Genomic DNA, 15,842 nt, shown 5'->3' on the forward strand with positions numbered 1-15,842 from the left:
TTCATTGTATATAAGTATTTATTAATATTTTCTTTTCCTTTTATTATAATATCATCCATGGTTAAATCAACTTTTCTTTAAACTTACATATGTAGGTATGTCACTCTTAGATCAACTACAGTGTGCAATTCAGTTATATATTGTATTCCTTTTAATATTTTTAATACTTAAATACAAGTTATCTTCACTCCCTCTTTTCATCCTTCTTCACCGCCGTTTCCTTCGATTGCATGGATAATAAATATTACGCTCTGCACTACACAACTGTTAACCCATAGAACATACCAAAAGCAGGAATTTGTATTTGTCCAGAATGTTACATAGGGGTTTGTTTTGTATTGAATTATACGTATTTATGTATGGTGTATGCAGATGTGTAAATATGCATAATTTGTTTACTTATGAAGTTAGTTTCTTAAAAAAATATTTTTTAGATCTTATTTTTCCTTTGCACTAATTATGCCAGAATCAAAATTTTAGATAGAGTTACATACATTTGGTTTCCTTGACTTTACAAATTATGTTCTTTGTTCAATGCAAATGAGTTAACGCATTCATTGTTAATCTTATTCTACAGTTTTATTACTACAGCATGACATGAGTCAACGACATTTTTTTTGTTTTGTGTTTTCGGAACGCCAGACGGAAGCGAGCTCCATTTAGAGAGTTGCTTAAATCCCCTCGAATGACATCATATAAACATAATGTGCTTCGTTTTCAGCTCAATTTTAAGTACAAGAGTAGAAAAACGGCGTTATGATGGATTTTTGCCTGCTGTTTGTGTGCGTATGCAAGTTTCGAGAGTAATAAAGTATTTTTTAAGATGTGATTTAGATTAGATAATTTTATAAAGGATTACATATGTTTGCTCTTCATGTGTTGTAAACTATTTGGAAGATATATTTAATTTTTTTCTTTTATTCTTTTTATGTTCTTATGTTTGTAGTAACTGAAATATACTTGTTTTGATTAAGTTTCAAAATAGGCATTTTATATTTAACACATGCAACCGAAAGTTAAAAAGTATGTGAACTTAGGTTTTGTATGAAGTGTGGCAACTAAAGAACAGCTTAACAAATTATGCAACAGATGCAGCGCTGCATTACAACATTCAATCATTTGCTTTTCGCCGAACTGAAAAATGGAACGATTGAACATCAGACATACATGTGATTTATTAGCGAGGCTCTTTATTTGGCACCTCTTATTTCTTGGCATGTATGTTCTGAACATTGAAATATGCAATTTAGTTTGTAGTTAATGCAAGCGCTGCCAAGATATGGCCGCTGCTATCAAATTACCTTCATTTTTCTTACATAAAATTGAAAGTGAAACATTCTGAAGAATTGCCTTTATAACCAAGGAGAAATAACAGCTTACTGCATAGCGTGCTAATATTCACCATTTTAAAGTTTGTGAATACACCACCAAAAAAAAAAGGTCAAACAAAATTTCTGCACGCAAAGTAGGAAGTACAACTTCCTACAGTCAGTAATAATAATAGAAGTTGGCTCGTTAATTGGCTAAATCACTTATATTGGAGAAGCACGGAAAAAAGTCTAAGCATTTACCATCCGCACATTTTTATGGCTATAGGCGCCTTAAAAAATTAGAATTTTTTTTAAATGGAATTTCACCTCACTTATGTAAACTCATAAATACAACTTTATATTCGAATAAATTATATATCATGCATATTACAGAACATTTGTACGGAAAATCATAGCAATTGCATAGCAACTACTTCGGTTTTTATATTGCCCAGTACAAGGTGTTTGGTACACACAAAAAATAATAATAACACGAACAAATTCTCGAGTTTATAAAATCTGGCGTTTGCTGTTAGGTTTTTTTTTGAACCAGTTCTTATTTATCCATGCGTACTTATCTCATGTTTTGGATTACGATACTCTTAGTGCAAACGGGCGAAATATTATGTTACTTTTTAATGAATTCGATTTTACTTTTATTCAAAATTTGCTATCTTAGTACGAGTGGTTGGCGTGAAAAATTAAAAACAAATAAATTGCCTATGCAATAATACAACTCATTATACATAAATTAATTCCTTTCAGTTTGATTTTTAACAAGCAAATTACGAGTTAAAGAGATTGTACAGTTAGCTTCGTTTGAAGAGAAATTCATATTAGTAAATTCACAGCATACCTATGCAAATTGTAAAGAGAGTATACAATTACAACTACAATACATTACATACAACAACTAACATAAAATCGTTTAGTTTTATTATGCCTCCTTCCACGTATATATTTTCGAGGTATTATTTATGTTATAATGTATGTTTATGTGTATTTGTGGTTTGTATGAATTAATATGAAGTTTTTGCAATATTTGCTCACATATTCCCATTTATTCTCATACAAAAATTACTTAACAATTATTATATATGTAGCAAAGAAGAATAAAATAGAAAAAAGTTGTGAAATGTAAGCGTAGATGTGAAATGCAAACGAAACAAAAAAAAAAAAAAATATATATAATAATAATAATAATATAACTACAATATGTCTAAATATGAGAGCAAACTATTAAATTAATCACACAAACGTTTATGAATGACTGCGAACTGAATGAATGCTTTTCTTAAACGCAACAGACGGTTAAAAGCACGCATGCGTGCATATGCCGCCGACATTGCTTGCTAATCAGGCAACTTAAATAACATTAACTAACGGTTAATTGTAATGTAATGCAATGCTATGCTCCGTTCCGTTTTGCTCTTCGGCCTTGGCGCTCATACATAACAAGTACAAAAAAACACATACATATATCGGGCGAGACTATACGCAAGTCATAATGTGACGAATGCGACAGTTGATAGGTCGCTGCGCTGACGACGATGACATTGACACCGACGTCTCCCGCTTAAACCACTTAACTTCCTTGTCCATTAATTAGTTCGTCACATATTTTAACCAGCTCCGCATTTTCTCGCGATTTTTGCTGCAATTGCTCGTTGATAGAGGCGCGTGATATTTCCTCCTTTTTGAGTAATGCTTTCAGTTTTGTGGATTCGATACTGTGCTCTTTGTTTAGCGATTCGAGCTTTTTATTGGCACTGCGAATGGAGAAGAAATGGGATTAGAGTTATTCTAGATAGAGAAAACAAAACCGAAATTTAACCAAAAAAAAAACTTCACTCACATTTCTAGCTGTTGCATCGCATGATTCTTCATTTTTTCATACCGTTGCTCTTGTAATCGCAAATTTTCCAGTATCTGTCGCTTTTCTGCCACTAATACTTCTTCGTTGGACTTCAACTGCAGCGTCATCTCCTTACTTTTCCCATATTTGCTGATCATAAAGGAAAAGGAAAGAAAATGGTGGTGACTTGAACTGTTAAATGACAAAAAAAAAAAAAACGTGTGTGCGTTCTTACACATGCAGATCGGCAAATGTCGTTTCGAGTGACGTGAGATGCTGATAATTCGAGTCGCGATCCGCTTTCGCCTCCGCCAGTTGTTTCTCGTAAGATTGTATTAATTCCTCTTTCCCGGCGATTAGTTCAGCAATTGCTTTTTCGTACGCTTCAATGACACCGCTGTGCCAAAAAGATACAAATTTTATATATGAGTACATATTTATGGTAGGTATATCGGAACTGTTTGTTTAAGAAGCAAGTTAGAAACCATACATACACAAGTATGTGCCAAGAAAAAATGCAAGTGGGCGCTAGACACATTAAGAACTTACGTCATTTTAGTTATTGTTTTGTCTTTTTCTGTTATCCGCTTGATTAACGCCTCCTCCCGTTGTTCAGCGTCTTTTAATTTCTTTTCGATATCTTCTGTTTTGAGTCTATAATAGGCAATGAATGGAGATTAATAAAAAAATTTGTTTTTATAATTTTGCTAATTAAATAAAAAAGCTAGGCCGAATTACAGATATGCCATATAGGTAAAAATCCATTGTTTTTTCTGTGATTACGAATATACGGATACAGTCTTAACATGCAATAGCTTAGGGAAATCACCCACATACAGCGAAAAGCATTTATGACAGTTGTTTGGCGCCATTGCTTTTATTAATTGCTCTAAAGTTTAATAAATCATGAAAAATTATCACTTACACTTCGTTTTTAATTTTCTTCTCGAGTTCATCCATTTTGTAATTTATTTGTTTTTCATCGGGCTGTGAGCTGTTATAAAAAAGAAAATATATACATGAGATTGGTATAGAATACTATATTCTTTTGTAGGACAAGAAATAGAGGCTTGTTTTGCAATGATGGAATGTATGACCATTTTTAATTTTTTTATTTGGCCAAATTTCATAATGTTGGGTTGACGTGTGACTAAAGAGGTACCAAGTGCAATGAGGGTCTGACATCTGTAAATTATATTGTGTCCCACTCAATTTTAAGGTCGAGAGAACGAAACTCCGCTGGTATACCATAGATATAAAAGCTTTCTCTCTGCAAGAGAAAGCGGTTACCTACGTTGCCGTGCTTTCGCAGGCGTAAAATTTTTGCAAGGAAAGCATTATGCTGCAACAAGAACAACTAATATAATTTTTCATTATTAGTGAAACGGTTTGGAAAACAGAAAGAGTGAGGGCGCATGAAAGCGTCAATTGTCTTCCTTCGTTAGGACCGAGTGTGTAGTTAAAATACCTCAAGCCTAAAGTTCACTTTTCGAATTTATCTGCGTCAAGGCGAAATGCTGCTTTTTACCTCAAGGAGACCTGTTGAATACTGTGATAATACGAGTTAGGTTTGACACAGATTTCTGTCCGTTAAATACCATAACAACCATTGTTTCGATTTGCAAGTACAGAGTTCATTTACCCACAATATTGCGGTCTAAATTTGTATAGTTCAGAGCATTATTAACACCGTTAATGGCCATTTTCTAATATTTCCTTGAAAAAGGTCGAGCCAAGGAGCACCAGGAGATTAGATGGCTCCTAAAACACTCAGGCTAAAAAGCCCATTGCATTTAATATTTAGATTTGCTTACTTCGAATTCTCAAATGATTTTTTGCAATCGTTATCGATATTCATATCCTTAATCACGTCGACACTCATATTGGCATGCTTCTGCATGTAAAGAAAAGAATGAGAAAATAATTATTAAATCAAATAAAAATATGTTTCCACTTTTATATTTACATTGAAATTTGTCGTTTGTTGTTGTTCCTTGATTTGCGATTTTTCAGATGAAACTTTAGCCGTATATTGCTTTAATTTGGCACTTTCTTCTTCGTCTGTTGTGTTGAGACCAAGCGCTTTTTCCTTATTATCTGCCTCGACAACAAGCGATTGATTATTGCCACTTAATAATGTTGAAGCCGATGATGAGTGTTCGTCCTCTTCGAGTGTAGGACTTAGATTCGCAGCTAAGTTATTGCCCAAAATTTGTTGCAATATTTGTGGTGATGGTTTTATTGGTTGTTGTTGAATTTGACTTACAGGTACTGGCATACCAAGTAAAGGATCGAATCTTAATAATATCGAACTGCGGTCAATTGGCGCGCTATTATTGCCTTTTGTAAGTAGATAATCAAAGTCGGATGGATTCAAAATTACTGAGTTTTTAAAGCGTTTTACATATTGGACAACATTAAAGATGGCACGTGCATGACAATTATACAAAAGAGAAAATATAAATAGAAATTATTATTGATATGTTGAGTTATAGTTATGTATGTAAATAATACTAAACTTTTCTTTATCAATGGAGAAAGTGAAGAAAATTAACAAATAAATAGTTATAGCCCAGCCACATGGAACAGGAAGTAGCAGTAGAGCAAAAACAACGAAAGCAATGCACTTTGTTTGTTTTAGGTCTTTTGGTCCCTAGAATGCCAAAATCAATAAACAAAGATTGCCAGTTAAGAGTAATTTAAATAAAATTTGACAATTTAGAGACCGAAATAGAAAACAAGTCAAATCTCCTGCTCCTCAGGTACCAACTGTTCATGTGCCTTGGCTATAGCAAATTGTATGTATATACAGTCAAATACACTGCGATAAATTCAGATATAAACCAGTTTAAATACCGTCGAAACTGAACATTGACACCCGGCGCGCGTTTATGCCAGACTTCAATAATATTCAAAATCTTGCTAAGGTCAATTCCAATGCTTATATAAAGTTATGTAGAGTTTCATAAAGTTGTGTTACACATACATGTATACACATTGGTCATTAAAATAGGTACCCCACATTCATATGGAAAATGTAAATTTTTAAATTAATAATAACAGATATTCAATAGAGCATGTGGTTTTTACTTCATAGATTAATTAACAAATATGAATAATAATTCAAGGAACTTTTAAAACTTAAACTAGTGACAATTGGAACAAAACTGATATATTTATAAAGGTACGAAATAGAAATAGATACAAAAAGAACTTAGTGATTTTATTAAAAATGTGGTTTAAATTATCAATAACGACTGTGCCCACCATGATTGTCAATGGCTTTTTGCATTCGATTTGGCATAAAATTGATAAACCTACGGGAGGCTTCTGTGAGAGTGGAATATCATAGTTTTGATTTTTTGCCATAAATCCTTCTGAATTTTGAATGTTGCCTTCCCGATTTGCTCCTTTAAATCTGCTCAAAGGTTTTCAATGGGGTTTAGTTCAGGTGACTGGCTTAACCAATCCGCAACTTTAACATTATTTTGTAAAACCATTCACGTGCTAACATTGAACAGTGTTTTGGGTCATTATCTTGCACCGAAGTGGCATATTCTCCTCAGCAAATAGTAGCATTACTTCTTGAAGTATGTTCTTGTACATAAATTTGTCCATTTTATTGGTTATGAGGTGAGCAGGTCCTACGCCAAGAGAAGCATCCGCGAATCATTATGTTGTCGCCAACGCGTTTGACTGTTTTTTTTTTGTTTTTTATTGTTTTTTTTTTGTGAACCGTGGTGAGAACTCTTGTCCTTTAGGACGTCTGACATTTCGCCCAGCATCATTTTCAAATAAATTTATTTTTGTTTTAGCGCTCCAAAGTATGTCATACCATTTTTTCATACCCTCTGATCCACTCCATGATTTATGCTCTTGAGCAAAAAGACTTCCTCTTCCTTAAATTTGTTTGTTTCAACAGAGGAACTTTACGAGCTATTCTGCTTGTTAGATTTATGTTGTATAATCGACGCCATACAGTTCTCGCTCGTTGATTTCAGCTCCAATAGCCTTTGATGATTTAAAGGGATCCCTCTTGGCAAGAGTCTCCACGAAATTATGAGTAGCGCAAGTCATTTTAGTTTTTCCGCCACATCGTTCTGTGTTTTTTTTTTGGAAATAAGAGCATTTACAACAAAATTTTCGGACCGTACAATTGGCTTAGCGATACATTTTTTCGGCTTCGCCATTTTTTTGCTTTCGAAGATTGACAACAAACCTCCGCTCCTCAACTATGCAATGTTTCTAAATAAACTATTTAAGGGGTTATATACCTTGTGTTGCACTAAAAAATCGGAAAATTATGGCATATTCTAAAAGTACATCATCTTAAAAATATAAATTCAAAAAATCATAAAGATCGGAACACTAGAACGAAAGTTACAGAAGTTTGACTGAATAAAAATTATCCATAAATGATGTGCACGCAAAACTTTAGACGCGACTATCTCGAAGTCGTGTTTTTTGAAAATTACCGTCGCGGTGATCATTATCAAAAACTATTTAACCGATTTGCATAAACTTTTTTTTTAATTATTCTTTTTTATTACACTTTTTATAAATATTTGCATAGTTCGTTGGAATTAATTTTTTTTTTAATTTTTCAACCCCTCAAAAACCTTTTTTTTTTGTGGGTGAATAAACCGTTCAGATTCACTAAAAAACATTTTTCTACAATAATCACTTAATTTTTTTGATTCCAATTCAGCTGCTCATGCGCTGCCGTGATCACCGCAAGCCTCTTCTAGAAAACAACGTTTCGGGGGAGGGGCGATATCAACAATAAATAATAACATTTTTTTAAATAAAAACACCAAAATGTATTCTTCAAGAGTTACCCTTCAGTATGATATATGCCTCATTTGAATAAAAGTTCTAAAACATAATTAAAAAAATTATGACTATCGTCCATTTTTTCGGGCTCACAAGGTAAATAACCCCTTAATTTGCTATTGACGTTACATTCCATACTTTTCAGTTATCCGCAAAGTCCTTTGTTTTAGCTGACATGCAAAATTACACTTTATGAAAATAGGCGAATCTGTGCAACCGATGAAGCAACTGAATATAACGGGTATTTTAAAGTGATGCACAAGGAAGGCACAAGGAAATCGATAGATAAAGACAGCGGTCCTATTTCAATGACAATGTCACGCCTATTTCCTAAAATTTTAAAGAAACGAATTGTCTTCCCTAATATCATTAGGTATTTTTGGCATTTGTGACAAATTAGAGCCCGATATTGCTCATTTTCATTTATCACTTCCCGTGGGTCAAGTGCAACGCAGTTTACTTCAGATATCTCATGCAATCGGGTTATGTGTATCAATGTATACGGGTACGTAAAAGAGACGTCTCTCGTCATTTTAAATATTTTGGTCTACACATATGTACCATATCTACAGGGTGGCGCACGAATCGTGCTACAAAAACAAAACGTAATAACTTTTTTTCTGTGTGAGTAATCGGCTTTTTTTTTTTTTTTTTGCAGATTAGTATTTAGATTTACAAAAAATGGAGGCTTGGGATACCGAAAAGAGGATTTGGATAGTGCAGCGGTACCATGCTTTGCAGTCCATCATTTCCGTCCAAAGGGAATTTAGGCGGGAGTTTGGCGGCACTCCCCCGAGCAGATGGACCATTATGAGACTGGTGAACATGTTTGCTGAATCTGGAAGCACCGCACGCAGACCGTACCATCGAGATCCCCATGTTCGGGTCGAAGCCACAATCGCGGCTGTAGCATCGTCAATTCAGGCAAATCCAAGAGTTTCGACTCGTAACTTGTCGGCGCAAATTGGAGTTAGCAGACGGTCATTGCAGCGGATAGTTCATGATGACTTAAACTTGTTTCCGTACAAAGTTCAAATCACAAGCAAATTAAACCCTCTGGATTTGCCTATTCGCCTGGAATTTTGCAAAAAAAATTATTGAAATGGCCGAAGAAGACAACAACTTCATAAATTGCTTGTTTATGTCTGATGAGGCCCATTTTGATCTAAACGGCAATGTAAACAAGCAAAATTGCCGTATATGGAGTCAATCAAATCCGCAAATACTCCTTGAGATGGAACTGCACCCAGAACGAGTCACAGTGTGGTGCGCAGTTTCATCAAGGTGCATTGTCGGGCCATACTTCTTCGAAGAAAACGGTGTAACAGCGACTGTAAATGGGGACCGTTATTTAAACATGTTGAAGGAGTTTTTTTATCCAGAACTGCGGCGAAGACGTATCCCTTTTAACAGCATTTGGTTCCAGCAAGATGGAGCAACTGCACATATAGCCAGACGGGTTATGGAGGAGCTCCAACGAAAATTTAGAAATAAATTAATATCCAGAAATTCCACTTTCCGCTGGCCCCCAAGGTCACCTGACCTCACTGCACCAGATTTTTTTTTATGGGGTTATCTCAAACAAGAGGTGTATAAAACAAAACCAAGTAATTTGACTGAATTGAAGCAGTCCATCACAACAATAATTGAGGCGATCCCGACTTCAACCCTTCAGTGCGCAATGAACAATTTTCTCATCAGGTGTCGCATATGCGTGAATGAGCATGGAGGTCATTTACGTTCTATTATTTTCAAAACTAATTAGTTACATAAAATAAAATTGAATTATCTATACAATAAAAAAACAAAAAGTTAAATACATTGATTAGAAAAAAAGTTATTACGTTTTGTTTTTGTAGCACGATTCGTGCGCCACCCTGTACATACATATTCATGTATGCTGTTACAACTGGTGCGCATGGGTATAAAACTTTGTTTAGCTAAAATTTCAAGATTAGTACACACGACCCTTTCAAAGCCGAGATATTTCCGAAAACAAAACATAGAAATAAATTAAGCAATTTTCTACAAAAAACTTTCTACAATACCCTAACAAAGAAGCATAAGATATCGGATCAGGGTGCGGTTGCCTCCAAACCTACCAAGCGATTTAGTGAGGTGGCACGGGACCATCTTCAAATGGCATTGGTAGATGAAACCTCTAAACGCGGAAAACCAGTGCTTGACAAGTGGTCAGAGTTTCAGACACGGTTGTCTCGCATAGTCGTTGACCATGTCATGGCGAACCCGGAGGGCCAAACACCAGGTTTCGACTCGGTGGAGGTAGTCCGCGGTTATCGTGTTATTAAATGCGATGATCAATTCTCACTGCATTTTCTGACAAACGTGATTGGTAAAATCCAGAACAGCTGGGAAGGCTTGAAACTCAAGCTAATTCCGGCTAGCGAGATTCCACGAAGGCCGAGGGCTCGTATCTGGGTACCAAACATGGAGTTTGAAGCCAATCAATTAAGGTAATTAATTGAAGGTAGGGGTTCAGGCGCATAATCGCTCGGTGTTGATGACCGATTGGTCGATCATCAAAGCGGAAGCTCCGCAAAGGCACAGCATGTATTTCCTCCTTCTAATTACAGAAGAGAGTCTGGGACCACTGGAGAAAGTGGAAAACAAACTTCGGTTTGGCATTAGGATGGCCCAGCTCAAGATATTCCTTTCTGCGAAACCGGAAGAGGAGCAGGATGAGGTCGATAGTGCCAACGAACTGCTGATTGGCATGCAGTTAAATGACATCGAGTCCGAAAAAGAAAACCAATAAACATGGGTTTAGAGGTTGTCCAAATTAATCTGCAGCATTCACAGACTGCAACGGACAACATAACCGTTCTCCTGGCGGAGGAGGACGTGGACATCGCATAAATTCAGGAACCCCGGGTGCGAAGCACCGAGGAGAAAGGTTTCACTAGGAAAAACTACAACAGTAACTAAACAGAAAACTAAGAAACAGTAGCTAAAAAACACTTAAACACATTTTTAATTCTATTATATTATATAGTTCACAGGATGTGACGGTTGTTAAGGTGGAAGCTACTGACGGAGTCAGAATAACACTTGCCCCTATATACATGGCACATGATAGACTAGGACCGCCTGAGGAGCCCGTAAACTTGTGCAGGAAAACCCGAACAAAACCCTGCTTCTCGGATGCGATGCCAATGCAAGGCACGCTTTATGGGTAAGCTCCGAAACAAACGACCGAGGTGAGTCTCTTTATGATTTCATAATTAACACTAAGTTCTCGAACACTAACTGTCACCCAGTACGGAGTACTTCAGGGGATGGGAGGAAGGGATCGACGTAACTCTATTGTCTGAAAACAGCTCTGTAAGGTTAGATAATTGGAGGGTCTCTAATAAAAGGTCTTTTTCGGATTACAGCTGGACCTTGTACGATCTGGATCTTAATGTTGATCCGCCCTTACCGTACAGAAATCCACTAAGAACCAACTGGAAGAGGTTCAGAAACATAGTAAATAAAAGGATAGGAGAGACTCCCATCTGCCAAATAACTCTCACCGAAAACCTTGAGAGTAGGGTCACAACACTAGAGAAGGCATTTAGTAGGGCCTACAAAACGTCCTGCCCCATAAAATTTAGCAAAAAATCCCACCCTCCTTGGTGGAGCAGTGAGCTCTCAAAACTAAGGGAAAAATCTAGATCAATGTTTAACCTCAGTTACTCGACAGGAAATTGAGAATTGTACAGAGAGAGTCGGAGACAGTACAAGAAGGCAATTAGGGCCGCCAATGATAAGGTAGCTGTAAAACACTAACTAACAGCACGTTCAAATTTTGACAGGAGTCAACTGACAGATGCCTGTTGACAGGAGCAGTATTTCTTTTTCAATAAAGAGGTCAGAAATACAAAAAGTCACGGACTTATTGACCCGCCCTCGTATATATCTCAGAAGCTCTTTGGAGAGCTCTGGTATATCAACTGCACAACATGCGTATCTTAAAGGCAAATCTACGGGGACAGCGCTTCACGAGGTAATCCGAACAATAGAGGGCTCTCTAGAGAACAAACATTATACCATGGCTGCGTTCTTGGATATAGAAGGCGCATTTAACAATGTTAGTACAGATGCCATCCAACGGGCGTTCATAGACTTAGAGGTGGAGAATTGTATCAGTAATTGGGTCATCTCTATGCTAGAAATCAGGATCATCAATCAATCAATGGGTAATATCAGCATAACCAAGAAGGTTCACAGGGGCACTCCACAGGGGGGGAGTATTGTCTCCACTTCTCTGGTTATGCATTATTAGCAAAGTCTTAACAAAACTTAATAGAGGTGGGGTAAAAGCGGTGGCGTACGCTGATGATGTGGTGTTAATGGCGTCCGGACTGTGTCCTAATACGATCAGTGGGATCATCCAAAGGGCGTTAGGCGAACTTAACTCTTGGGCCACAGGCTGTGGCCTAGGTTTATGCTTTTCACCACCAGATATAAGGTACCCTACCAAATATTAACGGACAAACTCTCTCCCTATCACCCAGCGCAAAGTACTTAGGGGTAATTCTGGACTTCAAACTAAGCTGGAAATTAAAATGTTGAAGAACGGGTAAGGAAGGCAGAAATTGCTTTATATGCCTGTAAACGTATGCTTGGAAGAAGATGGGGTCTTCAACCTAAGCATACATTATGGCTGTATAAGACGGTTATACGACCTATTTTATCGTATGGTTCGGTAGTTTGGTGGAAAGCTCTAGGGAGAGAGTACAATACCCAATTACTCGGCAGAATACAAAGATCAGCCTGTGCAATAACGGTCGGTGAAATCAGGTCATGTCCTAGAGAGGCTCTCAATGCACTGACACACGTTATTCCAATAGATCTACATATTAAGAAGACGCCAACCATGAGTGCATTTAGATGAATTTAGATTTAAATGAAGCGGGTCGCTGGAGAGAAAAAACTTAAGGTTATGCTAGTCTATTATTGCGACAAACTTAGTTAATCTCGATGAGACGTAGTCAGGTCGTCAGGTCGTCCCGACGGTAACATTCAATAGGAATTTTGCCACTCTCTTTCCATCTAAGGAAGAATGGAATAAAGGATTCTCTCTAAACAACTTCGACACTACAGTCTATATGGATGGCAGCAAAGTGAGCTGCGGTGTTGGAGCTGGTATATATTCTCACAGACTTAAAATTGAGAAATCTGTGCGGCTCCCTAATACCAGCAGTGTCTTCCAGGCGGAAGTACTGGCAATTGGGGAAGCCTGTAGGCTACTAATCACAGATTTCTCTTTTAAGGGCAATATCGCTATTCTTTCGGATAGCCAAGCTGCAAGGCACTGGGTTCGGCTACTACAACCTCTAAAGTGGTGGAACAAAGCAGGAATAGCCTTGAGTGAAAACTATAAAGTTACCTTAATCTGGGTCCCGGGACAGCGGAACATTGAGGGTAACGAAAAAGCAGATGAACTGGCAAGAGGGCGAACTGTCATGAATAATGCTCTTGCAAAATCGGTATTCACACCATTAGGTGCAGTCAAGAGTACAATTTCCCAAAAATACCTCCGAATCGCGGATTGTAGGTTCAAAGACCAGACGAAATGCAAAATTAGCAGAACGTTATGGCCCACCTACAACCTCAGGCAATCGTCGGCATTAATAAGAATGAAACGACGGGACGCCTGGAGACTAACGGCAGTCATAACTGGCTTTTGGTCTACCGGAGAACAAGCAGCCAAAATGGGTTTCCCTCATAATACATACTGTCACAGTTGTAAACAACCGGAGAAAAAGGAGACAATGAAGCGCTAGTGCGATTCTGGAAGAATCACAACTTTAGCAAATCAACCAACCCTATTTTTAGAATTTTTAAATAATTAATAATTCCCTGAAATTTTGTTTAACTTTATTCATAATGTTTCTGCCTAAGGATCATTTAGCTCAGTAGCCAGTAGCATGTTCTAAGTTTTATTAGGAGTATTTTATGCTGTTACAAGAAATAACACGAAAAAACTGCACAGAAAAAAATTGAAATACTTTAAGGACATTATTATTTCCAGTCGTACAGTGGGAAGTAAAACTTAATTAGATTTACAGAGAAAAAACTTTGCGACTGTGAAGAGTCAAAAATCATTGCCGTACATACACCACCCATTCGGCTGTGGCGGCCGTATGAACTATACCACGAAAATATACCACAACATATCTTGATTTGATTAATTCTTCTTTTGTTTGCAGTGAAGCTTTATTAAAGTAAAATTCAGTGTTTCAAATTGGTATTAAGCCAGAGTTTATTCTTTCCGACGACATCAAATATTATTCTTTTATTTGTTTTTGGTTTCAGTAGCATTTTTAAATATGGACTGCGATTTAGATATGAATGCAATGAATCAATGTTAAAATTGAGTAATTCCTCCGAGACACAAGAAAACAAAATCATGAAATCAAAAAAGCAGTAAATTTCTACTTATTTATGGCGCTACGAGCAATAAAACCGAAATAGGAAAATTGATCAGAAGCTGAACTAACCGATTAACCGAGCAGCAGCCCCATGACTTGATACAGGTTAGAACGTGAAAGCACGAAATCATTCAAATGTTGAACTGCTTTCCAATTGTCATATCTCCTACATATTCCACAAAATAAGAAAAAAAGCGTGTGAGTTTAGCGCGTTGAGCGTTTAGCAGTAAACGACTCCATCGGCATTGGGCGATTTATAAACTGCATTATTATTATAGCAAAGTTTCATCAAAGTTGCGGGGTAAAGTGTATCAAAACATTGGCTAATGCACCGATGTGGAAGGACTTTAGTCCCACAATGGACTTGGGAAAATTGAAAACAATTTTCATAAAGCCCCATAAAAAAAAACACGACATTAATAATATGTTCTGAAATATGCAACTAGCTCATTTCGGTTAATTTTTTTAGGGATTATTTGAATTGGGCTTCAACTGTATTTTAAATAATAAATCTAAATTAATAAGGGGCGAATAACACTTTGCAAATTATTATTTTTTTAATATTTATTTATAGCAATTTGAAACTCATAGTTGCAACTCTTCCGTCCAACATAAACTACGAAGAAGATGAATTGAATGCTCATCGCCGTATTCTATGCAAAATCAATACGCCTCCTTTCAGTGGAAAGCGGTGAAAATCTTTTGCTACACTGGTATTTTTTCGAAAGTCAAACAAACTGTTTGTTCTTGTTGTTGTAAGAGCCTATAACTATTTTTTGTCGCCAACTCGGACGGTGATTGATTTCTTGTGGGCGTATACACATATGCACATATATGACAACACAACACATAAGACATACAAAATCCTTTTCATATTTACGTTCCAGCATCACATCTGCAACCAAACGAAGGTCATTAATATTCGTAAATATGTTGCAGTGAAGGAAAATCGAAACATTTGAATGTCAACAAACAAGTGAGAAATTATAACGTTCATCAACTAACTACAACAATTTCTACATTCTCTCCACATTTTGCTTAGGCCAATGTTAATATACTTGTATTTAATTGTAAGACAAATCAAGCGCAAATATTATTAGTATTACTAACACTTTCGAAAATAAACAAACAATTATAAGAGCAGCTAGATAGCCAGTCAGCTAACAAAAAATGTGACTGAGAAGGCACACCATATAGTCTTCAATTCACCAGCGAGATTATGTTTAAGAGCGTGTACTTGGCACTTCTTTACTCAGCATTCGGATTCGGGAGCGTTGAGTACAACGCAGAAAGCTAAGCGAAAACGTAGTATACAAGAAAAGTCAAAACGAAGACAGGAACGTAAAGAAATGAAAGGCATGAAATTCGTTTTGTAGGAAGAGTACGATGATGATGATGAACGTTGTC

General features: G+C 36.6%; 1 protein-coding gene across 5 annotated transcripts in view; it reads right to left on the reverse strand.

The window, feature by feature from the left end:
• LOC129235903 (mucin-2) overlaps window positions 1-15,842 on the reverse strand; it is a 60,580-nt gene continuing 44,738 nt past the window's right edge. For 4 of the 5 annotated variants that reach the window (XM_054869975.1, XM_054869976.1, XM_054869977.1 and 1 more), the window contains exons 6-12: window positions 5,132-5,547; window positions 4,980-5,059; window positions 4,091-4,159; window positions 3,715-3,819; window positions 3,401-3,562; window positions 3,166-3,315; window positions 1-3,079 (exon numbers count right to left, since the gene is read on the reverse strand). In XM_054869975.1, coding sequence (XP_054725950.1) covers window positions 2,896-3,079; window positions 3,166-3,315; window positions 3,401-3,562; window positions 3,715-3,819; window positions 4,091-4,159; window positions 4,980-5,059; window positions 5,132-5,547 — 1,166 coding nt within the window. In that variant the 3' untranslated portion in view covers window positions 1-2,895. The remainder of the gene's footprint in view (window positions 3,080-3,165; window positions 3,316-3,400; window positions 3,563-3,714; window positions 3,820-4,090; window positions 4,160-4,979; window positions 5,060-5,131; window positions 5,548-15,842) is intronic. The other variant, XM_054869974.1, reaches the window with a different exon arrangement.

Source organism: Anastrepha obliqua, chromosome 1, assembly GCF_027943255.1.
Source record: "Anastrepha obliqua isolate idAnaObli1 chromosome 1, idAnaObli1_1.0, whole genome shotgun sequence".
NCBI classification, from domain to species: Eukaryota; Metazoa; Arthropoda; class Insecta; order Diptera; family Tephritidae; genus Anastrepha; species Anastrepha obliqua.